The 25,772-nt window shown below is 40.5% G+C and overlaps 2 protein-coding genes across 2 annotated transcripts; both read right to left on the bottom strand.

Annotated features, from left to right (window-relative positions):
• Positions 1–512: 512 nt before the first annotated feature.
• LOC138887997 (uncharacterized) lies at positions 513–2,168 on the bottom strand. Its single transcript, XM_070169791.1, has 2 exons — positions 1,277–2,168; positions 513–1,216 (listed from the first exon to the last, which is right to left on the bottom strand). The coding sequence occupies exons 1-2, from the start codon at positions 2,166–2,168 to the stop codon at positions 513–515; spliced, it is 1,596 nt and encodes a 531-aa protein (XP_070025892.1).
• Positions 2,169–20,764: 18,596 nt separating this feature from the next.
• Positions 20,765–22,912, bottom strand: LOC104219759 (gibberellin 20 oxidase 1-like). The gene is given in 3 exon segments (NM_001302586.1): positions 20,765–21,397; positions 21,665–21,986; positions 22,189–22,912. Coding segments are annotated over 3 exon segments (1,140 nt in total). The 5' UTR covers positions 22,737–22,912; the 3' UTR covers positions 20,765–21,127.
• Positions 22,913–25,772: the final 2,860 nt, after the last annotated feature.

Below are 25,772 nucleotides of genomic sequence, written 5' to 3' on the forward strand. Positions count from 1 at the left end.
AAGGGTTTACATTGGAAAATTAAAAGACAAGAAACTAAAGAAAACATCTGAGTTACACCCTAAAATAACTCGTGATGCAGAAAAGGTAGCAGGACAGGTCTACCGGGACTCCCGCCTGATTGGGAATGGCGTAGCCTTCCAATTTTGTAGCTTGGCGTCAGGTCCCATATACAACACCTCAGCGGTGATTGAGCCCTCCTCTGGCTGGACCATGTGGGTTTCATATAGTATCTTCCTCATTGCCCAACAGATCTCTTCAATCTCTTTGGCCGTGAAGGCCTCATATTCTTCTTCCTCATGGTATTTTGGCTTGACAAATGTTCTGTACATATGCGGCACCGGCTTAGGCAAGACCCAACCATCATTCTTTCTATCATTTGCCCATTTTACATCAACTGGAGTGGGTCGGAAGCCTATCCCAAAGAACTTTTCACTGGCGGTCAGGGTGACAGGTTCAGTTATCCCTTGCAAGGATTTCCCGAGCCCCTTCCCTGGTTTGAAGCCATGTCTGATCATTTCTTTGGCCACCATGATTGATGAATTAGAAAGAAAGGGTTGGGGGCAAGGTTTCCCTCTTCGTACTGGTCTGCGACCACAATTTCAAAGGCCTGATAAACAATGTGCTCACTCCCCTCTCTTGCTTCAAGACATGGGACTGATGGGTCCCGATAAATTGATTGCTCGTCTTCCCCGTGGACCACAATCTCTTGATCTTCATGCTCAAATTTTACCATCTGATGAAGGGTAGAAGGTATATCCCCCGCTGCATAAATCCATGGCCTCCCCAAAAGAAAATTGTAGGATGTGTCCATATCCAGAACTTGGAAGGTTACTTCAAAATCTACTGGGCCATTGGTCAGAATCAAATCGATCTCTCCAATTGTGTCTCTTTTTATTCCATCAAAAGCCCGTACACAGACATTGTTGGGTCGAATTCTTTCGGTCTCAATTTCCATGCGCTGTAAAGTTGAGAGTGGATAGATGTCTACCCCAGAGCCTCCGTCCAACATAACCCTTTTCACGTAGTACCCTTCACATTTGACTGTCGGGTGCAGGGCTTTGTTATGCGCGGTCTCTTCTGGGGGCAAGTCATTTTTGCTGAAGGAAATCTGGTTAATTGCAAAAAACCTTTCTTCCATCCTCTCCAACTGTTCTACAGAAGTACTCATGGGCTTCTTAGATGGGAAGCGCTTTCTAGTGGCATTATTCACCTCTTCTAAATTGACATACTTTTCAGCCAGATTATTTTCTTGCACTTCTCCCGAGATTTATTTGCCTTTGTAAGTTACCACTGATTTGTTGTAGTTCCAGGGCACAACGGTAGGATCCGTCATGGTCTTTTGCGGTGCGCGCCCAATAACCACGGGCTCACTCAGCCTTGGTGGATTAATTGGCCCCTGCATCGCATAAGCTCCCTCGGGCACATACATTTGGGCTGCCTTGTTCAGCTCGAATCTCCTAGGAGGACTCAAAGTCATCTGCTTTTCTTTGCGGCCCCGAGGGACATAGAGAACAACATCTTTGGGAGGTGTTGCCGCAGTCCCCACTTCGACTTTCTTCTCTAATTTTGAAGGGGTGGTTTTGTTATTTTTCTCCCATTTGCCTTGCTTCGGGGCAGCTTTTGGTTTCTTTTCTACGTCAGCAATGGCAATGATAGCCTTCAACGTAGGATCAAATTCCTTATCCTCACAAATCATTCCGATTACTGGCCCGTTGTTGTGGGCTGACAGTAGGTTATTAGTCACATTGGGGACATTTTCATCTCTTAGCACTATCTTCCTTTGTTCTATCAAATTCTCCACTACTCTCTTCAGTATCCAGCAATCATCGGTGTCGTGCCTTTCTGCCCTCGAGTGATAGGCGCATCGGGCACAACCTATGTAAGAGGGTGATGTTGGGTTTTGCCTAGTTTGAGGAACCGGCTGTAGCAGATCCATTTGGACAAGCTTTGGAAATAGACTGGAGTATAATTCGCCAATTGGTGTAAAATTTGGCCTTCTAGGTGGTTCACGAGGGAGGGAAATTGTTTTGTGGAGGACGGGGGTTGTAGTGGTTTTGGTAAGGAGGCTAGTTTCTAGGAAATGGAGCTTGGTTATGGTTGGCTTGTTGTTGTGGCCGGACATATGGTTGAGATTCATGACCGTGTATTGATGAGGAGAATAGGCCATGTCTTGGTGGGGGTAATAGTGTTGTGGGGTCCTTTCTGGGAGAAAGGATCTGGGAGTATGGTGTTTTCTTGCACCCGACGCTGCCATGGATGTTTCTTCCTTTTTCTTTCCTTTCGCTATTCCTCCGGACACACCCTGAATGGCTTGGGAAGCAGCTCTAATAGTGGATTGGCTTAGAATTCGACCCATTTTCAACCATTTCGCCAATCTTGATGGCTTCAGCGAACGGTTTACCCATAGTGGACATCATATTTTGGAAGTAGTCGGCTTCCTGAGCTTGGAGGAAAACTGTGACCATTTTGACCTCATCCATTGGAGGCTTTACCCTAGATGCCTGCTCACGCCATTTAACTGCGTACTCCCAGAAGCTTTCCGAGGTTTTCTTTTTCAAGTTTGTCAATGAGTTCCTATCTGGAGCAATATCAATGTTGTACTGGAACTGCCTGACGAAGTCTCTAGCAAGACATTCCAGATGTGCCAGCGGGATATATCCTGGTCCATATACCACTCAGAGGCGATGCCAACTAGACTTTCTCCGAAATAGGCCATGAGTAGTTCTTCCTTTCCACCGGCCCCTCGCAATTGATTGCAATATTTCTTGAGATGAGCAATAGGATCACCATGCCCATCGTACTTCTCAAATTTTGGGGTTTTGAATCCTAATGGTAAGTGCACATGAGGGAACATGCATAAATCTGCATATGACACACTTTTCTGCCCACTCAAGCCTTGTATGTTCTTGAGGATCTGCTCCATACTCCTCATCTTCTTCTCAATCTCTTCTTGCTCAGGAGTTTTGGTAGTATTTTCTTGCCCCACAATGAACTCAAATTGAGGTGGCTAAGGATAAGTATAAGTGGGAAACTGAGGAGGTTCCATCTAAAAGGTGGGTGTTTGGAAGGTGAAAGCTGAGGGGTCAAAACTAGACCTAGGAAGTGTAGGTTGTGTCGTGGCTGAGCATGGGGGAGCGGTGAAGATATTTGAAGTTGCACCGGACATGAACACCTGTGGGCGAACCTCAAAAGGTGTTCCCACAAAATGAGCTGAGATAGTTGGATGTCCTAGTGGGGTATTTGGGTGACTGATTGGAACATTGGAAGTACCACCAGATCTAGGAAAAAGTTCGGGGAATCCCGGGATTGCGCTTGGTGGCTTTCTTCCATTTGCCCAAGCATCCCACATTTCCATAACCCGAAGATGCAGGATTCTGTTTTCTTCGGCAGCTACCGATTTTAAGGTCGGGATGCCCGAGATTGGGCTATCATCCGTGATGGGAATTGTTGGCAGAGTCATTTCTGAAGACATTCCGATGCTCCCTTCGATCTAGTAAAGTACGGGTGCGAAGCCAGGTTACCAGAAAACCAACCACCGTTCTATAAGCACCGTGGACTGGAGTAATAGCAGCAAACGGTTAGTTTGACACAAATAATAGATAGGTAATCGCACGTTGGGGTGTGATGCACCTATACAGTTAAATGTGTTTCTACATGTTTTGCAATGGTTGCATGCTTCATCCCGACTTTTACTTGTTCTTTCCCACTTTTCTTCTTTCCATTTCCACTCTCTTTTGCTCTTTTTTTTGGTTATGCTCGAATCCTATGTAGATTACCTACGTATCATGACCCCGCATGAATCAAACAAAGCGTAGTTCTGGGGGCGATAAAATGTAAAACTAACAACAACAACAACGACCCAGTATAATCCCACAAGTGGGGTCTGGGGAGGGTAATATGTACGCAGACCTTACCCCTACCCCGAAGGGTAGAGAGGCTGTTTCCAGGAGACCCTCAGCTCAAAAATGCAACAGGAGCCGATATATTAGTGCCATAAAAATGCATAATAAAATAACAGCAATATAAGAGATATGAAATACAGAAATCGAAATACGAAATAGATGGCTGGTATAGTAAAACTAGCAGGTAAAGCCCTTCATCAATAGCCGACCAATGACATTCTTAGTCTAACTCCTAACTGGCTAGTCTCACTCTATTGTGATGTAGAAATATTCACAACTTTACCCTAACCTACAACTTTAATGCTCGACCTCCATAATTCCCTGTCAAGGGCCATGTCCTCCGTAATCCTAAGTCGCGCATGTCCTGTCTAATCACCTCTCCCCAATACTTCTTAGGTCGCCCTCTACCTCTCCGCGTGCCCACTACAGCCAGTCGCTCACACGTCCTCACCAGTGCATCATTGCTCCTCCTCTGAATGTGCCCGAACCATCTGAGTCTTACTTCCCGCATCTTGTCCTCCATAGGGGCCACGCCCACCTTCTCTCGAATATCTTCATTCCTAATCTTATCCATCCTTTTATGCCCACACATCCACCTCAACATCCTCATCTCTGCTACTTTCATCTTCTAGATGTGTGAGTTCTTTACCGGCCAACATTCAGTTCCATATAACATGGTAGGCCTAACCACTGCTCTATAAAACTTACCTTTTAGTAACGGTGGCACTTTTTTGTCACACAAGACACCCGACGCTAACCTCCACTTCATCCACCCCACCCCTATACGGTGTGTGACATCCTCGTCAATCTCCCCGATCCCCTGAATAATCGATCCAAGGTACTTGAAACTACCCCTCTTGGGAATGACTTGAGAGACAAGCCTCACTTCAACTCCCGCTTCCGTCGGCTCAACTCAAAATTTGCACTCGAGGTATTCCGTCTTCGTCCTGCTCAACTTGAAACCTTTAGACTAAAGAGCATGTCTCCTCTCGTTGACGCCACCTCGTATCTCGTCAATTAGAATAATTTCATCAGCAAATAGCATGCACCATGGCACCTCCCCTTGAATATGATGAGTCAGTGAATCCATCACGAGGGCAAATAGGAATGGGCTGAGCGCAGACCCTTGGTGCAACCACGTAATAACTTCAGAGTCGCCTCCTATTGTCTTAACCCGAGTCTTAGCTCCAGCATACATGTCTTTAATCACCCTAATATAGTCAACCGGGACCCCTTTATCCTCTAAGTAGCTCCATAAGACCTCCATAGGAACCCTATCGTACGCTTTCTCCATATCAATAAACACCATGTGGAGATCCTTCTTCCTATCCCTGTACTGTTCCACCATCCTCCTAATAAGGTGGATAGCTTCTGTGGTAGATCGCCCCGGCATGAACTCGAACTGGTTGTCTGAAATAGACATTGTCTTTCGCACTCTCATTTCTACCACTCTCTCCCAAACTTTCATGGTATGACTTAGTAATTTGATGCCCCTATAGTTGTTACAGCTCGGGACATCACCTTTGTTTTTATACAACGGGACCATTGTACTCCACCTCCACTCTTCAGGCATCCTATTAGTCTTGAATATAACACTAAACAATGCAGTAAGCCATTCCAAGCCTTCTCTACCCACACACCTCCACAGTTCAACCGGAATTTCGTCTGGCCCGGTAGCTCTGCCCCTTCTCATCTTACGCATTGCTCCATGACTTCGTCGATCTCAATGTCCCTACAATTACTTAATTCATGGTGGCTGTCGGCATTCCTCAATTCCCCAAGTAAAATATCCTGATCCCCTTCTTCACTTAGAAGTTTATGAAAGTAGGTCTGCCACCTCCTCTTAATCTGGTCATCTCCCATCAAAACGTTGTCGTCATCATCTTTTATGCACCTCACTTTGTCCAGATCCCGAGTTGTCCGCTCTCTCGCCTTAGCTAGTCGGAATAACTTCTTCTCCCCACCTTTGTTCCTTAGTTCCTCATACAGATGAGCAAAAGCTGTCGTCTTAGCCTCCGTCACTGCCATCTTCGCCTCCTTCCTAGCTACCTTATACCTTTGACTTTTCTCTCTCTTCTCCTCCTCGTCAATTCTCCCTACTAACCGCAGGTAAGCCGCCTTCTTTGCTTCCACTTTACCTTGGACAACTGCATTCCACCACCAATCTCCTTTGTGTCCACCATTGTGGCCCATAGATATCCCTAACACCTCTCTCGCCGCCTTTCTTATACAGTCCACCGTCGTCGACCACATTGTGTTTGCGTCCCCATTGCTTCTCCAAGCTCCCATTGCCGATAACCTTCCTTCCAACTCCTTAGCTTTATCCTTAGTTAAGGCGCCCCACCTAATCCTGGGGCGTCCTTGTACTGACCTCTTCTTCCTCCTTATCCTAATACAAATGTCCATCACCAAAAGCCTATGCTGCGTTGAGAGGGTCTCACCTGGGATAACCTTGCAGTCCTCGCACAACCTTCTGTCGCATCTCCTGAGGAGGAGATAGTCAATCTGAGTCTTCGCCACCGAACTTTGGTAAGTAACCAAATGTTCATCCCGCTTCGTAAAACTCGAGTTCGCAATGACTAGATCGAAAGCCTTGGAAAAGTCCAACAGCGAAATGCCCCCTCCGTTCCGCTCCCCGAAACCAAAGCCGCTATGTACCTCAGTGTACCTACCTGCAGATGACCCAATATGACCATTGAAATCTCCTTCTATGAATAACCTCTCAGAAGGAGGTATACTACGAACAATCTCATCCAGCCCCTCCCAAAAGCGCCTCTTGATATCCTCATCCAAGCCTGCTTGCGGTGCGTACGCGCTAACGACATTTAAAGTACCCTCACCCACCACCAACTTAATAGTCATTAGTCTATCATTCACCTGCCTGACCTCTACCACGGCCTCTCTAAGATGACTATCTACCAGGATACCCACTCCATTCTTACTCCTCAGGACACCAAAGTACCACAACTTATACCCATCCACATTTTTCGCCCTCGATCCGACCCACCTAGTCTCCTGGACACACGCTATATTAATCTTCCTCTTCTACAGGATTTTCGCCAACTCTATGGATTTATTCGTTAGTGAACCTATGTTCCATGACCCGATTCTCAACCTATAGGCTCCCTTGCCCCCTCTACCTCCCCTGCTACCTGACCCACCCCCTGACCCCAGCCCCACACTCTGCCCCACCCTAGGACATGCCATTATTCTATCATCCCAGACTGCAGTCACTACACCTACAACAATCTAGAGAAGACTCGTTAATGCACAACGGACAACAAATCAAACTAGAAGGAAACAAGTGGTAACTAGTATCCTAGTTGAAAGGTTTAACTATTGAGAAGTAAAGTAATAGTAATTTAGGGAAACAGTAAAACAGGAGGTACCAACTCCCGATAACAAAACCTGTGGTTGATTTGTTGTACTCGATGTAGTTGTACGCTCACGCACCACTTCCTACCGCCCTTTGTTGACACTCATCCAGGATGCTTTCCTTTGCCAGTGCTCGTGCGCCCAACTTGTCTCCAATACTCCGAGAATTCCTGAAACACACAGAAAATACCACGACCCAAAAACCAGAAGGAGCTATCACCGCTACCACTGGTATAGCCCCAACAATATAAAATGTACCAAGAAAGGAGAAGAAGAAAAGAAGAATATATTATGAGGTGGGGGCAGATTTGGTATCCACTGAATCAAAAGAAAATTTTTCTCCTAAAACAATGAACCGACTAATTCTTAACACCGCGATCCACTGAATCAAAAGCAAAAAACTGCAGAAAATGTTAGAAAATTTCAAACAAGTCAGGTAGCAAATATACTGAACTACTAAAATTCCCGGCAGCTTGATGGTTATGTGATTATTGTGAGAGAAAATAATTGGTTAGTTGACTAGAAGAAGGGAAGAAATAAAAATGGTGAGAAGACGCTCAGAAGCTCAGGTGGCGAATATACTGAGCTACTAATACCAATTATTAGTAGATCTAAAATTACCAGATAAAGTTGTATAAATACTGAAAATACATAAATAAAACCAAAAAGAGTGAAAACAGAGTAGATCTGAACTAAACTAATGATGCAGTTTCTTACTCTTGATAAACGAAGAGAACGAAGACTGATAATTAATGCTAGATCAGACAACTAGAAATGCTAGATCAAAAAGCTAATTATAACAAAAAATTGAATAATGAAACGGGAAAAAAGGTTTTGGATCCAGTTGAAAAAGGATTTGGATCCAGTTGAATATTACTTAATAATCACAATAATCTAAGAAAGACTTGTTTTAACCTCGTGGAGCTATTGACTTGTTTTATCGAAGTCTTGAACAGTGGCCACAAAATAACCAAAGTAAAGACTTTCTTCTCGAAAAGCCTTTGCTCAGCCTTTACATCTTCTCGAAAATATAAAACTAAATAACAAAATATTTTGAGATTTTCAATTTTTCTCATAAAAGGGAAATACTCTGGATTACAATGATTCAAAACTAAAAGGAAAACAACAGACTCCAACAACAAGATGACAATAAAGACTCAAGAATTGACTAACAGAATCAAAAATAAACTAACAGACTCAATAGAAAAGAAAGATACAGACTCAAGTAAAAGTCAAGAATACATTAATACTCCTAGTGCCCGCGGGACATCATTCGGTCTCGCCGCGGGCCTTAATGCGGGATCCCCTTGCAGTCGCTCCAAATCACTCATAACTTGGTGGACAAAAGTCATCAGTGCAGCGAAAAAAGTGGTACGAGTCATGTCCTCACACGCTTCGCATTTCATGGTAATGTAATCAGCGATGATTCTGATCCTTTCTCTAATTCTGCCTTTTTCCTGAAGTAACCTCCGTATCTGCTGATTCCGGGCTTCTTACAATTGAGAGTCATGAAGGTGTTGATCTTGCAACTGTTGCATTCCTTCCTCCATTTGAGCCATCAAGTCATAAAAGTGTTCCCTATCAGCTTTGAATTCTTTAGCCTGCTTGGCTGCCTCATTCTCGAGAGTGGTTACCTTTCTTCTTAGGCTAGTGATGGTCCCTTCATAGTTCCTCTTCATTTGTTGCACAACCCGTGCCCTCTCTTTTGCCTTCTTTGTCCATTGTGCCCGGATTTTCGCTAGACTGGCTTCAGGCTTTTCCAAGTCTTCTTGACACTCAAGGACTTTCTTTTTTAGACCGCTTATAAGTCTTTCATCAGCTCGGCTTCTTTCCGAGTTTCTAGCAGCTATTTTCATCTTCCGGATCTGAGCTTTGAGGGCCTCATTTTCCTAAGTTAGTTTTTTCTTTTCTCCCTCATCTGCGGTGGGTTGAACACCATTTTCAAACTGAAGCTCCATGAGTCGTCTTTCCAACTGGCTTATTTTGGCCCTGTACTCGTTTTCTTTGGTCAACCAGTTCCATTGCACCTGTTCCCCATCGGTGAACTGTTGGACATGGGGTCTCTTTGCGGGCCTTTTAGGAATCTGGAATCTTTTGCCGAACCAGACAATGTACTTAGGGTCGACATTACCTCTAGCTAGATTTCGCACCATGGTATTATGTTCAAGAAATCAACATTTATTCCACACTTGGCGAATTTTCCCTTCTGGAAATGCGGCTTTTGGGCCCAATTCAATGACATGTTTACTCAAATATTCATCATTGGGGATAGTTTGAAATCTTCCTAATTGGCGCAAAACCCTGTGTGGAGCATAAGGCGGGATGTTCCGGATGCCTATCAAGAGGAGATAACATACTTCAGCTGACATGTACACTGCTTTGGTGGCAGGAAGCCATCCGAATGCCCACTCAATTTTATCGTTAGTCAAGGATCTAAAATGTGCAAGCCAAGCTTCAGTACCCTCGGGGAATTCAATACCTACCACTCGGCTTTCAAATTCTTTAATGCAGCTCAAACCGGTCAAACCGTAATTCATATACCCAACCCGGTGGTAGAGATGTTCTTGCATCCATAATTGTAGTAACAGATTGCAACTTTGGAAGAACTTTCCTCCTTCCTGACAGATAGTGAAGGCTCAGTAGATTTCAGATAAGATTAGAGGAACCACAGTGTTGTTGGCTTTCTTGATTGCAACATCGTTCATTCCCACGAGACCTAGCTCTATATTACCATCTTTTCGCGGACAAACTACAACACCCAAGAAGGCTACCATAAAAGCTAAACCCTACCTTGCCTCCCATTTGTCTTTATTTCCGGCATGGGTTAGGCCATTGTTCGGCTCTTCAAAACCCCGGGGGTTACCATATCGATGATACAAGAACTGGAGCGTGCAATACCCTTAAGATAAATTTCCGTCCCGAATATCCTGACTAATACTCAGCAAATCCAGAAATCTGTGGGGGGATATCGGTCTTGGTGCCAATGGATATCGACTTCTAAAGTTTCCGTTAAGGCCCGCATAACATGCAACTTCCTCCAATGTAGGTGTGAGCTAAAAGTCAGAGAAGCGGAACACATTGCGAGTCGGATCCCAAAAAGGTATTAAAGCTTCAATTATGTCCAACCTTGGCTTGATGTTCAATAGTCCGATGAGGCCTCCCAGAACTCTTACCACTATTTCTCTACTGCCTTTTCCTAGATCATTCCACCATATGTGGAGCTGTAAGGGATCTCTTTAAGGACTGTGAAGGGTTCAATTTCATTTGTGCTCATCCTGCACATTTATTAAGGTGTTTTAGTCACTCATTTTGACCCAAAAGTGATACCATTTTTTTTTCAAAATTTTACTTTGAAAATAAAACCCAGTTTTGCAAATACGGCCTTTCAACACTTCGGGGAAGAAGATTTTAAGGTTGTGCCTGCTAACCGTACAAAAATGACCAAAAGGGGCTATTCTTGCAACAACAGACTTCCGGCGCCTTTTTTTAGGACATTTGGCTTATTTTAAGCAAGAACGGCATCACCCTACTTATTGTGACAAAAATAAAATTTTGTTGTTTTTGGGCTATTTTTGCAAAAAAAGCAAGTTGGACCCGATGGGGGTTGCCTACGTATCCCACATCTGGTTAGAATCAAACTAGCATAGTTCGGGCAGATTGGACGAAAATAAACCAATTATTTTTCAAACAGAAAATTTTTGTCAAAATTTTGGCAGAGTTTCAGCATATTTTTGGACACTGATTTTCAAAACAAGTGATTATCTCTCCGAGCCCTCACATTGATTTTCTTTTGCCCAACTTTTCTCCTATTAATCATAAGCCGGTGAACATGCAAATCCGAAGCAAATAAATGCACAAGTAGCAAGTAGGATGCATCAAGATGGTCTATCCATTTGGGGTACACCCGTCCTAGACAGACCCAACCCCTGTGTTGAGTCTCCTAAGTCAAATGCACGTGATGCAAACAAACGTTCCTACTAGGGATCTGACATGAGTCTTTGTTATACTAGGTTTGAAACCTGAATTTATTGTTCTAGTCCTGGCTTACCTGAGCGGACAACTCGAGTCGAGGGGGGCAGCGTACCGGGAATACAGAAGCTTCACCGGCTTTGCAACTTGTCCGAACCTCGTTCTAAAATTGGATAAGACTCTAAACAGAAGAGAAGTCACACGAAGTGCACCCTTCTCCATGATTTAGAAGACTCAGAGAGAGGAAGGGTTTCGTAGCAGTTTATATACAGTTCACACAAAATCAAAGCGATAAAAAACGGTATTTAGCACATTAGGCTCAAACATGTAAAATAATCATATAACATATAAAGCCAATCATAACAGCTATTCTAAGCTCGAATTCTTGAACCCTGAACCAAAGATTCTAGGATCGAGTCCCCAGCAGGGTCGCCAGAGCTGTCACACCTCCTTTTTACACTACCCGAAGGTAGTATAAGGGAGTTTTTCCACTTTAAGTGACATTATTCGAAATGAGATTATTTATTTATTTTATTCAGAGTCGCCACTTGGGGATAGTTTTTTTTCTGGTGTCCCAAGTCATCGGTTTATTTTAAAATCCCGAATCGAGGAAAATTCGACTTTCCTTTTGAAGTCTGCGAACCAGAAATCCTGAATAAGGAATTCTGTTAACCCGAGGGAAGGTGTTAGGCACCCCCAGATTCCGTGGTTCTAGCATGGTCGCTTAAACTATTATGATTGGTCTATTATCTGATTTATTACATGTTTTATCTTATGGTACATTTTAACTTATTAGCCGCTTTTAATTAATTTTAAAGAAGATTGAACATTGTTTAAAACATGTCTTTGGATCGCGCCACATGAAATGCACCCGCAATCTGAAGCACATTTTATTCAACATTTTAAGATTTGGATTTGGGTCATATGAAATGCACACCCGAATTTAGGAAGGTAATATTATTAAAATACGCGCCTAAAGCAACTACGAGTTTAAATTTTGCGAAGGCCATGGAAATTTTGCTAAATGGCACGCCTCGAGTTCTAAGTATTTTAAAAGAAATAATTAAATGAGGGCCACGCATTGGAGATTTTATTTGGCGGCGGCGCACCTCAATTCCATTTTAAAGGATATTCAAACTAGAATTCGGAGGGCCATAGACTATTTGTTTTATCTAACATGGATCAACTTGATTCTAATTAATGGACTTAGTTAATTAACACTAAATAAGTTAGAGGTTCTATTTAAAACTTAACTAAAGGCTTACATGGGGAAAAAGTCAACTATTTTAATCAAAGGGGGGCTAGGCCTAGCACAAACGAACCAGCAGCCCAACAAGAGAGGAACGACCTAGATCCCATTTGAAAGGGACGGTCACGCCTGGGCCTAAGATCAAACCCACACTCAAACAAGGACGATTTCAACATTGAATAGGTCCTTAGTTCGAATCCACCACTCAACTTGGAAGGCCAGCTGTTTACATTTTTTATTTTTTAAACTATAAACCAAAGGAAAACAGAGATCATGAGAAAGTTTTCAAGGTTTTGGGCCTGAATTAGGCCAGTCCCGGCAGAAAATAGAACAGCGATGGGTCTTGTTCAGGGATCGAATCCCTGAAGACCAAAACACAATTTTAAACCCATCGGAATTCGAGGCATCACAATACCAGCATTCATTCTCATAATTAGAAATGACTTGAACTATTCGATGCATAAGTGCCTAAAATTTCAAAATATCTCATAAAAGCTTTTGAAAAACACATTTTTTTGAAATCTGATGAAATAACACAAATACCTAAAATTACTTGCACAAGAAAGACTGCTGAATTCAAAACTTATTCAAACTTTGTACTATATATAGCTAAACATGCTTGATTCTATTACATACTTAGCCATATAACAGCCATCCAAATCAACGAAACCAATTTCAACTATAACAATCTTTTAATAAACAACACACTCCCATGATTTGAGTTTATAAACACCTCAGGGATCCAGAACCAATTGGCCCTTCCAGCAGTAATAGAATTTGAAGGACTGAATGCATGGAAACTAGTAACTCTAATAATAACTCTATTACAATTCCAATGTGAGACTCGGAAGAAAAACATAACTTCATTTTAAACATGCTGAGCTAAAGGAATTAGCATAACCATTGGAGAAGTAGACTAAGTTAGAGGAAAATTTAACACCCAGCAAAAGAGAACAGGATCTTCATATATCTCCATCACAAACACTTCACAAACTATTTTTTACATGCCTAAAGTCAAAGTGTGTACCTGGAAAAATGAAATAAGAAAGGAGGAGAAATTCAGCAATAGACAGTAGTAGGAACAATGTTCAGCAGTCAAATCAACCCAGAAATAACCAAGGAAAACCAACTTTAAACCAGATTTGAACCAGCAATAGTGTCAAATAAAGCCCAGTAATCAGAAACACAACCAAAATCTAAACCAAATACTTGAATACCAACCAAAATTCAACTCATTTTAACCCCTAGTTATTCAAGAATTGTTTCAGAAGTGAGAACCTTTAAAGATCACCAAATTTCTCAATGGAACAGTGTTTTACTAACTATTTTTCAGCCGTTTTGGTTTTTTTTTTATTTTCTTTTCTCTTCTAAAATCTCTAAAAAAATATCTCTTGAGCTTCAAGTAGCAATGCCTTTATAGGCAAGCTATTAGGGCAGCAAAAATAATTAAAATTTTGCACTTTTACCCCTTTTGAGTTTTCATTTTTGCTTAGATACTCTTAGTATAAAATTCAGATTTTCACATAAGTCCCCACCCTAACTTCTAGGAAGCTTCCTCAATCAATTAAAAGAGATTATTTCAACTAAATTTTCTAATCTACCCTTTAGGACCCCTGTTTTTACCTTAAGAACCTAGACAGAACATGGGTCAAATTGACCCAATTATTCAATTCAAAAACCTAGGCCTGCCAGACTATATTGAATCTCTTTCCTGGGTTTCTGACTTCAAAGCTCGACTTTAACACACACAAACAGAAATAATTAAAAATGGAGACAGAACGAAAGAGACGAAATAAGAGGAGATGGAGATTAGAACATAAACGAACAAAATAAGGAACGGAAGAAAAATGAAAGAAAGGAAAAGAACTGAAAAATACCTAAACCAGGTGGACAAAGTCTTGAAAATCTTCAAAGGAAACTTCGTTTTGAACGAAATGGGCCTTAATCATGTGTTCTCAAACGAAAACACATGAATAACACAAATTTCGGCCTTAAACCTTCGTTAAACTCAACTGATTTGAGTTTGAGATTGTAGGGTTCAAACATTTGATTTAAAATTCGAAGAGTTCTGGGGTGATTTGAGGGAAAAGGGTTATGGATTTGGTGTGAAGGGGTCATGGGAGTTGCAGGGTGTTAATTTGGGGTTGAACAGAGGTGGCGCCGCCACCCTCAGGCGGTGGGATTTCAGGGCGGCTGGCTAGGGTTTGAAGTTTGGTTGGAGTCTCTGAAAGGAGGGGGTGAGACAAGAGAGACGAATTTGAGAGGGGGGGTAACGTTTGGACATATTTATGTTTAATGGGTTCCCAGTTCCGGACCGTTGGATTAGTGAGATCCAATGGTCGTGATTAGTATAGGGCAAAACGGGGTCGTTTGGATGGGAAGGGGTTTGGACCGGGTAACAAACGGGTAAGGGACGTGGGTTTGGGCTAAATCTAATTGGGTTTGGACGGGTCTAAGGGGGAAATTCGGTTTGGGCTTGGGAAATTTGAAGACTTGGCCCCAAAAATCCGAATTCTTCAATTCCTTTCCTTTTCTTTTTATTTTCAAATTCTTTTTATTTTCAAAATTAAAAAAATAAAAATATAAAGTAATCCCCAAATCAAATTATCCTACAAAATTAAAATAATTAGCTCTAAATAATAATTGCTAAAATTAATTAAATACCAAATTAAAGAAAACTACCAAAATTCGAAGCTCAAAAAATTAAAAAATGCAAAAACAAGTTATTTTTTTGTGATTTTTTCCATTTTCGTAAAACAAACTAATTTACTAATTAATCCAAAAATATAAAATTAAAACCTAAATGCAACGCGTGACATTTTTGCTATTTTTTATGATTTAAATTAAATATGCACACAAAATGCAAACAAACACGAAAATTGAGCAATTAATTCCTAAAAACCAAATAATAAAAAGAAAAATCCTAATTTTGGGGATTCTGTAGGAGTAATTCATGCGAGGCAAAAATCACGTGCTCACAGATATGAATCGGCCCAAGGCTGCTATTTGCTCGGTCATCCGTTGCACGACCTTCACATTGTTTACCACCGTGATTTCTTCGATGGCTTTGATTTTGTCGGGGTTGATCTCAATCCCCCTGTTTGACACCATGAAACCTAAGAATTTCCCCGAACCTACTCCGAACGCACATTTCTCGGGGTTGAGTTTCGTGTAGTAGCTTCTAAGGATGTCGAATGTTTCATGCAAATGAGTCAAATGGTCCTCTATGCGCAGGGACTTAACTAGCATATCATCAATCTAAACTTCCATAGATTTGCCTATTTGATGTTCGAATATCTGATTAACTAGGCGTTGGTACGTGGTTCTCGCGTTTTTTAGCTCGAAGGGCATTACATTATAGCAGTACGTATCGTACTTCGTGATGATTGAAGTCTTCTCCCTATCCTCGGGGTTCATCTAGATTTGACTATACCCCGAGTAGGCATCGATAAAGGTGAGGATGTCGTGGCAGGCCATGTCATCGATCAAGCGATCGATATTGGGCAACGGGAATGAATCTTTGGGGCACGCTTTATTCAAGTCTTTATAATCTATGCACATTCTTAATTTATTGCATTTTTTGGGAACTACCACCACATTAGCCAACCATTAGGGATATTTAACCTCCCTAATAGACTCTATTTTGAGGTATTTTGTTACCTCATCCTTGATGAATGCGTGATTTACCTCGGACTGAGGTCTCCTTTTTTGCTTTACCGGTTTGAACCTGGGGTCGACACTTAGTCGATGGGTGGTTATTTCTAGCGGGATACCTGTCATTTCTAAATGAGGCCAATCAAAGCAATCGATGTTATTGATAAGAAATTGAATGAGTTTTTTCCTGAGTTCGGGGGTTAGTACCGTTCCAAAGTATACCTTCCGATCAGGGAGATGCCTGGTCAAAACAGCTTGCTCCAGTTCTTCAATTGTTGACTTTGGGGCATCCGAGTCTTCGGGGGCAATAAAGGTTCGGGGAGTGAAGAAGTCTTCTTCGTCGTCCTCGAGAGCCTATTTGTCTATCGGCTCCTTCGAGGTGAAGGGTATAGAAGTTGGTACCTCCTCGTGAACTGCGGACATCTCCTTTGCTGCATGTTGTTCCCCATATACCATTTTTATACCGTCTTTTGTTGGAAATTTTATCATCTGGTGAAGAGTCGACAGTACTGCCCTCATATTATGTATCCATGGCCTTCCACGCAATGCGTTGTATCTTATGTCACCTCCAGTGACATGGAATTTGGTACTCCGAACTGTACCGGACATGTTGACCGGGATGTGATCTCTCCCTTCGTAGCTTCGCCGGCCATGTTGAAATAGTTGAGGACTCGGGAGGTATGTATGATTTGATCGAACAGTCCGAGCTGTTCTACCACCTTCAACCTGATTATGTACCTGGATCCACGAGAACACGTTTAATTTGAACGTTATTCAAGAGAAACGAAACTACCAGCGTATCGTTGTGTGGGTGAGACAAGGTCTTGAAGTCCTCTTCACTGAATTCAAGGATGTCTTCGGGCATGTGGTCTCGAATTTGCCCTTCTATTGCAGCGGAAACTTTTGCCCGCTTGATTATTGGTCCTTGAGAAACGTCGGTTCCCCCAATGATCATATGAACGATGTGTTGAGGTTTTTCCGTTTCGTTCCTCCCGTCTGCCTCTCCTTTCTCCCGGGCTGGAGCTTCTCGAGCTTCTTCTCAGTCTCCTTGGCGTAGACTACATCCACAGGAATTGGTTCCGGTGTGTCCTCGGGGTTTCGTGGTGGTACACCGACGCCTGGAATAGCTACACCATTCTCTCCATGGTCTTCAAGACCGTTGTTTTCATGTGCATTTACTGAGTTAGACATTTTGACCTGAAATCAAAGATTCTTGGGAAGAAAAAGTGTAATGAATAACTTGTGTTTTCGGTAAACCAGCACGAAAACAATCACTATTAGTCTTAACCCCACGGTGGGTGTCGAACTATTTACCTCGAAAATGGTAATAACAATTAGATTTGAGTTTGTGGTTCTAAAAATAAGTAATTTATTTTTATGCTAGTTGTTAGGCAGTAGATGCTAAGTGTGAGACTAGAAAATAAGATAAGAGCTTGAAAGTTGTATGTTTATGCAAACCAAGTGGCCGAAAGTCGGGGCCTCGAGCTAGACTATACGGGACCTCGGGGTCGAGCTAAGCGTTAGGCTAGGGCCGATTGATGAAGAACTAACAGTTATAAGAACTTTGATGAGAGCTACTTATGATCAATGATGAGCAATAAATGAAGAATAATTAATTAAACACAATAAATGTAAGTAATAAAACTGAGGAAAGACAATAGAGAGTATTTAAGTTAGAGAACAGAGAATGTTCTTGCATTGAATATATTGTGTGCAAAAAAAAAACAAGGGTCCCCTTTATATAGGAGGAAAATCCCAACATTGTACATGTATAATTATTACAAGGAAAAGTCGCTGGTACAACTACTTAAAAGTCTAGTACAGACTTGTACTATTCTTGCGGGCGTTGTCAGCTTTGATAACGCGCTTCGAAAAATTTTCACTTGTCCATGATAGTCGTCGGTCTCTGCTGCCCCGAGGTCGTACATGGGGAACCCTCAAGGTCGAACCTCGATCGGTGCCTCGATCCTTCTGGGCGGTATCGATCATAAAATCGGAGTGTCCGATGTTAACTGTGTACAATATGTTTCCATTGCAATCGAACCCAAGTTTCTACAAGTTTCTCTAATTGGCTATAGCATTCCCTGCACCGTTAAAGTCTTAAAGATACCAAATGCAAATCGAGGAGCTTAACCTGAGGGAGAAGACACCCGCTTTCTTTGCAGGTTGATCTAGCAAAAAGTGACCAATGAACAGTGTGGTATATAACTGCTAGCATTTCATTATTATTAACAAGAGATATTGGATTCGACCATAAAAGTAAAAGAACTTTTTTGTAACAAGTGCTTTATTCTAATGGCCTATTCGATGCAAATCCAGATAAATTTATATAGTGAGTTTCAAATACATAATGGTTTAACCGGAAAAAGAAAAGTAAAAGAACATAAATTCGGCAAAAAGATTGTGTATGAGGAAACTTATCAATTTAAAGAAGCATTGTCGTCATTAGTCAACTTTGAACCCAAGAAAGTTTACATTGAATTTTCGGGAAATAATGCAAAGAGAAGAATTGTTGTTATTGCCGATATATATTATGGTGACGGACTCGTGCATGTTTTCAGCAGCATCTGACGAATGAATAGAGGTTTTGGATGTCGAAAGCGGCGAATTTGATACAGCCAAACGCTTGGTGATGGGGTGGGCACAAGAGGATATTTTAAGGATTCACTTTTCTTTGGACTAACATATCCTCTTCATTTTTTGACTTAAAATTCAAATTATGAATGTCACTTGATCTTTCCTTTTGTTGAGTTTATAATTGTAATTATGATTTTTTTTTAACTAATACTGTTAATCCAATCTAAATTTTTTTCTCATCTTTCTCACGTTTTTCTAATAAAATATCTCAAAAATATAGAAGTGCTCAATGCTACTTCCTTATTAGGATTTGTAAGGAAAGATTTTGGTATATTAGCTGACTAGTACTTTCCTCTTTGAGATTTCTTTCTGTTTAATAAAATAAGCCACCAAGTCTCACTGTGGTATATTAGCTTCAAAAAATAATTAAGTACTAGGGGATATGCACATAATTATAAAAAGTTCCAAAATTCTGAAATCACCAAAAAATGTTACTAAGTCAAAAGGTATTTCATTCCCATTTCAGAGGAGAAACCAGTACTTTATTTCTATTCAATATCTAAAGGACAAGAGGGATTGGGAGAAATTCAGTAAAATTACCCTTTTTATCGGTCTTGAAGTCAAGCTGGTAAAAAGAAAATAAGACATGAACAGGGCGAGAACACTTGTTAATGTTTCTTTCAATATTTTACTCTATCAATATATATAAAAGTTAAACTCGAAAAACAGAAGATAACACAGATTTTGAAGGTAAATAAAGACAAAAGACAATAGCGACAGGAGTAATGAGGCTATAGTTACGTAGGGACAAGCACTCTCTCCACAAATAATAATTTAGTTTATTGGGAGGTTTTGGCCTCATGAGAGTCAGTTTAGGTCATATAATATCGCAAGGAAGAATGTTGCAGCATACAAGGACAAAGAGCAAGACAATGTCCCAAGTGTTCCTTTGCATTCCATAAAGTCACAAACATCCAAATCTCCAGATGTAAAATAATGCCAAGGATAAAACCAAACACACTTGCGCAAGAATCCAATCCTAATATTGAAAGCTCTGGCTATTACCTATACTCCTTTGGATTCTATCTCCAGCCCCTAGCTAGAGCTGTACTCTCTTCTCTTTCTCATAATATGTTTGGCCAAACTTATAAAATCTAACTTATTTTAAAAAGTATTTTTTAAATAAGTATTTTTGGCGAGAAACTGTTGTATTTGATTAATGAAATTTGAGCAGCAATTAATATTTAGTCAAGTTTTTTAAAAGTGCTTCTAACTATATTTTATTGAAGTTTTTTCGGAAGATACTATTTTTTCTGCTTCTCAAAAATTATTTTTGTTTCTATTCAGAAGCATTTTTTTCATTTTAAATGCTTGGTGAAACACCTTAACTTTAAAAGGAAAAAAAAAATTTTGGCCAAAAAAAAAAATACTTTTGAAAAAAACGAAAAGCTTGGCCAAAGGCTATTTCTCTATTGGTACTAGTAGTATTTTGAATGATTCCCTACGTACGTGGACCCATGTCTTTCTATTTCGACTCTGTAATTAATAGTACTCCCTCCGTTTTCATATTAAATAAAATAATTTCTTTTTAGTCTATTTTAAAATAAATGACACATTTCTAAATTTAAAAATAATTCAATTTTAAACTCTTTTAATTTACCCATTTACCCTTAATGAGAAGCTTTTATAACCACATAAATGTCATGGCCCTACAAACGTTTTACCCTTAAGCTTTTAAGACCACAAATTTCAAAAGCCTTCTTTTTTTTAAACTCCGTGGCAAGTCAAACTATCTCATATAATATGAAACGGAGTGAGTATCAATTTTCCGTTATCAAGTGATCCATACAAATTTGTAGCTGATTAAGACATTATTTCTTTAAAGCAAATTAATTAATTACCTCTGTGTTTCCCTCATATAACCTAAGCCATAAAAGAATAATGAGTTCGACAGAGGCTAATACATATTTCCTGAATGTGTAGACAGACACAAAATAAGAAGACCGAAAAATTAAAGGAAGAGAAACAAAAGAAATGAGGAAGTCCCAAAAGTTCTCTCTTAATGAGGGATGCTTACATTGGATACCCGTAAAGCTAGCTATACGTAATCATTTGTATATTTTTCAATACGTCAAAATAAACAAAACTAAGCTATACAGCACTTTTATTCCTTTCCTTGTTCTTCCCTATCTCCTCTATATTTACTTTTTTTTTAACTCAACCTCTTTTCTTTTTTATTGTTCGATTCTTCTTCTGATGTTACTGAAAGAGACTGCCGAAGCTTTCACCAATTCCTTCGTTTTCGTCCGGAGGGAAGGTGCAGATATATAAAGAAAATCCTGAGGTCTTCGATCCTCGATATATAAGATTGTCTCATGTGAGGAACGTCGGAAAAAGGTCTTAAACTTGTGCAGTTGTCTGTTGAAGCCAATTTGAGAAAGATTGAAGAGTGTTCATATCAGCTCTGTAATGCTTTTGTGTAAACTCAAGGAGAGTAGGCCATGTGAAGTTGGGATATATTCTAGGGTTGTTGGAGTCCACCAATTCAGTTGGTGGGCTCACTACCTTATCCTTCTTTGGACAAAGAAAGAAAGCAAGTGATTTCCTAGGAGTTTTGTTGTTTACCACTGCTCTGTGCAAGCAACTTTTGTATCTTCCATTTGAAAGCGCCTGCAAAAGGGCAAAATTCAACCAAAAATGTTACCCCACGAACTGAAACTTTTTCATGACTTGTAAATAATTCAACTTGTTTCTATTGCAACAATATCAACAGGGCATCAATTTGTACGTCCTAAGCATTCATGATCTATCATTGTACGTCATATGAAAAGAACATTATACTAATTATTTGTCAGTAAAATATGGAGTAGTTACTGTTTGTCTCATTTTATATTTCATCGGGACATTATACTTTTTCTAGTACGTTAATTCTCTTACCATAAATGTATCGCCTATGTTAACAACAAAAGCATTGAAATTTGGACTGATGGAGCGCCATTCGTTGTCCACAAAAACTTGAAGCCCGCCAACACAATCTTGATGTAGAATTGTTAATGATGTTGGATCACAATGTGGCCCTGTTCCTAAAGTGAGGTCTGGTTTCTGGCACGGTGGATAATAGTTGAGTCTCATTATAGATTCATTTTCTTCAAAAAATTCTTTGAAGTGTTCCCTCCCTACGCCCAAGCTCATTCCCAAAAGTTCCATTATCCCTAGAGAAAGTATGCTCATTGAATTGCAATATTCTTGATAAACATTCCTGTACAATTGAAGAAAAAAAAGGTTAATATAATTGAAACAACAATAACACACTGAAATTCACACGTGGGGCCTGGGGAGTATACTAGTGTGTATGTGGACCTTAACCCCTACCCAAAGAAGGTAGAGGAGCGGTTTCCAATAGACCTCTGTTCGAGAAAAAAGGAAATAAAAGGTAGTTAACAAGTTGTCATGTGTCTTACCCAAGATGGCTAAAACTTTCACCCATTGTGTTTTGGAAGTACTCTTTAACTATGCGAGATGAGTCTTCTTGAGCGGAGTATCGAAAAGAGAGTGTCTCTTTCCAGGGTAGCTTAGAGGAAAATCTCCCAGTAAAGCTACTGGCATAACCACAATGCTCTCCTAGCTTTCTTTGAGCCTTTTGCTTTTCGGAAAGTGGCAAGTCAAAAAACATGTCCATGAAACGATGGGCGTTGCAGATGAGATTAGCGTTAACACCGTGGTTAACTACAAGAAAGAAACCATGATTACGACATGCTTCACCAACAAGTCTAGATGCTTGTTGGGCCGCGACGGGGTCTCCAGAAAGGAAACCTCCTAAGTCGATAAGTGGAACGGGAAGTTCTCGTGCTGTAGCACGAGGCTTCTCGTCGTCTGGCCATATGAACTGTGTTGGAATGTTGTACTCACGTTTCATCTGAGATGCATCAAAAATCAATGGCCTTTTCTCATCTTCTAATATCCGTAGCATGGGTGATTTCACATTCGTGATCATACAATCAATTGTCATTGCATGCGAGATCTCTTCTTTTTTTCCCAATGTTATGCGTCAACGGAGAAAAGGGAAGAATTAAAGAGTAGTTAATGGTGAGGAGCCAAAGGGAAGATAAATAAAGAGCAAAAGAGAGAGAGGAGGGAGAATGGATTTAGAGAGTTGAGATAAAGGAAAAGCCAAGGCCGTTCATTGGGTAAATAGGTGAACAAAAGTTGGAATCTTATAGGTCTCCCTTTGTGGTGTCCCTAACAAAGAAAACAGGCGCTCCAAAATGGACACTTTGCTGAGAAGGGCTTAATAATGCTTAAAATTGGGATAGAGGTCCATATGTTATTTGTCTTTTCTATTGTTGACAGGAAAGCGTTTCCCAATGGTATTTGGAGTTTCCTTTGGTCGGTTAGTGTATTCAACTAGAAGCGGACCCAAGATTTCAAGTATATGAATTTGTGATTCTAATCGTTTTAAGTTATTAGGTACTAAATTGATAATTTATACATAGTCGATGAATTTTTTAAGATAAATACAACGCTCGAACCAAAGCAACTGGGTTCAACCGAGCCTGCTCCTTACACTCTACCTTTCACCCCTAACTGAACCCCACCTTTCTATCTTCTCCCCTCCCCTGCTTCCCCATCCCCGTCTCCAGCTTCTGCATATTGATATCTCCCGTTTATGTTGCATTTGTTTTGATACATTCTTAAGGATGGAGATATTAAAAAAAATTATCATAAAGATTGATGTAATACTTAATTCCACAAAATAGAACTAGATAACGTAGCCATATACGATTTCATGCAACATATTGTCTCAATCCTACACCAATTGGAATTTTGCAAGAGTTGTAATTGTTAGGACCAAGCGCTTGCTATCATATCAAAAGTTATAGCTGATAGTAAGGGCACACTTTTATTTCTTAACCAAGCCCATCAAGCAAGCGCCATATTCGATCATGACTCCGACCCGAGCACCCCAGCCCATAGACAGGATGTTGGCATTACCCAGTAGTAATGCCAGTTCCCATTAAGAGATTCATTTTAAGAAGAGAAGGAAGGTTTTCGACTCATAAGGAGCTTTCTCTTCTTTTTTTTCATTTTCTAATTATCATTATATCTTCACCTAAATTAGAAATTACTTTACGCTCAAATTTTTACTTACTATTTAACAAAAGCAGCGACAATAATGACTTATACTACCTAGTTATTGACTCTACCATAAGTGTAGGTTCAAATCATATTTAATGTCTTTGTTATCTCCTTTCATAGTCTCTCTATGTAACTAAGAAGCTATTACTATAAAACACAAAAGCAAGGACAGGGGAAGCCTAATCATGCCGACCTGTAAATAGACAGTTTCTAATTTAAGAATTAAAGAGAAGCTTACTACAGTAGCTTCAGTAGTAATCTCTTTTGGAGTAAGTTAACAAATAAGAGCATCTTACTACATGATAATCCATTGAATGGGATAAAAAAGACAGAAGGTACTAAGAGTGAACCAAGCAAGAGGAGATTTTTTGTTACTAGATGAGTGTTTACAATTGGCAAAAAAGTATTAATGACACACAAAATGATTTGAACCTGCAAAAGGGAACAGGGAAGTCGATGGTGTTGTTGGAGACACTTGTGCTAATTACTATAATTAGCTCGAAAAATGTGGGTAATAATTAAAGATAAATTGTGGTTTTAAAGATATGTAATTTATTTCAATACTAGTGAATATATAAGTAATATTAGGTTTAAGTAAAAAGAATGATGAACCAAACCAGTGTTACTGGAACAGTGGGGACATCGAGCTCGATAATCTCGGGGGCCTCGAGGTGAGCTAAGAACCAATAAAGTATGAGCAATAAATTAAAAATGATAAAGCTGAAGAACAATTATTGAGCGCGGTAAACGAGAAAAACATAGTAGAATATTCTATTGCAGTGAATAATGTGTCATTTACAAATGATTGGGGTCCCCTTTATATAGGAGGAGAAAACCTCAATATAGTACATTACTAATTGTGATAAATAATTCTATTGGTAGAGGTGTATAAAAACCTAGTACGGACCTGTACCATTTCGTACAAATCTTATCTTTTAATTTATGCCCTGATACATGTGTCCTTGAGAAATTCTCGCTCGTTCTTGAGTGTCTTCAAGATTGTATTGCCCTCGATGTAGGTTATGTCAGGCCTTCAATCTGCTCTCTCGAGGTGTGTGTCTTTCAGTCGGGTCCGCACTTGGAGTTGCCCGGACTCGAACTCATAGCCCCAATTTAAGACTTCGAAATCTGGCTACACGATTCTGACCGTATACAGATAGTCCCCGCGTTTCATAGAATGAAATGATATGAAACGATTTGGATTCCCGAAGTCCTTAGTGATGATGTCATCCTCGTGATGCAAGCGTTCGAAGTGACCGAAACGTCCTGTCGGTTCATTTCCCCAAAAATATTGAATGCATGCCAGCATTGGTCGGCCACTAGTGCTGCTGAACCGTCGTTGCCCTTCTATAAATATGAGGCAATTCCTCTAAGTAGAGAACTTTACTCTTTCTTCACCCCTTTCCCATCTTCATCTCTTTCTCCAATCACCCATTTTCTCCGCCTCTTTAAGCGCCGGAAAACGCCAAGCCCTTGCCAGGAACACCACATCCCTGTGCAACCTGTATTATTTAGCTTACAACCATGGCCAAAACTTCCAAAACGGTCCACAAAAAAGATAAAGCATCATCTTCTTCTGCCTCCCGGCCGGCCAAACTGGTGGTGCCGCCAACACTCGAGGAGATCACCCCCGGTAATTGCATTATTAAGAAAGACTTCAGTATCGAGAATCCTCCCGATGTCCCAGGCATATGCGACCATGCATCTCGATATATTAGCTTAATAACAAAGAAGCTTATCAAGGATGTAAAGAGGGACTGTTGTTGGGGAGATGAGGTTGAGGTTCAGATCCCGAACCTCGATGAAAGCATTACTACCCACATGGAGGGGTTTTTGAGTATTTACACTTACCCCTTCACACTAGGTCCCCTCAATCCGGTGGTGATCGACTTCAGCAGAACGTACGAAG

Source organism: Nicotiana sylvestris, chromosome 3, assembly GCF_000393655.2.
Source record: "Nicotiana sylvestris chromosome 3, ASM39365v2, whole genome shotgun sequence".
Lineage (NCBI taxonomy): Eukaryota > Viridiplantae > Streptophyta > Magnoliopsida > Solanales > Solanaceae > Nicotiana > Nicotiana sylvestris.

Coding starts and splice junctions, on each gene's coding strand:
- LOC138887997 (XM_070169791.1), bottom strand. CDS start 2,168: ATGGCCTATTCTCCTCATCAATACACGGTCATGAATCTCAACCATATG. Junction 1,217..1,276: donor ATCAGTGGTAACTTACAAAG/GCAAATAAATCT, acceptor ATGTCAATTTAG/AAGAGGTGAATAATGCCACT.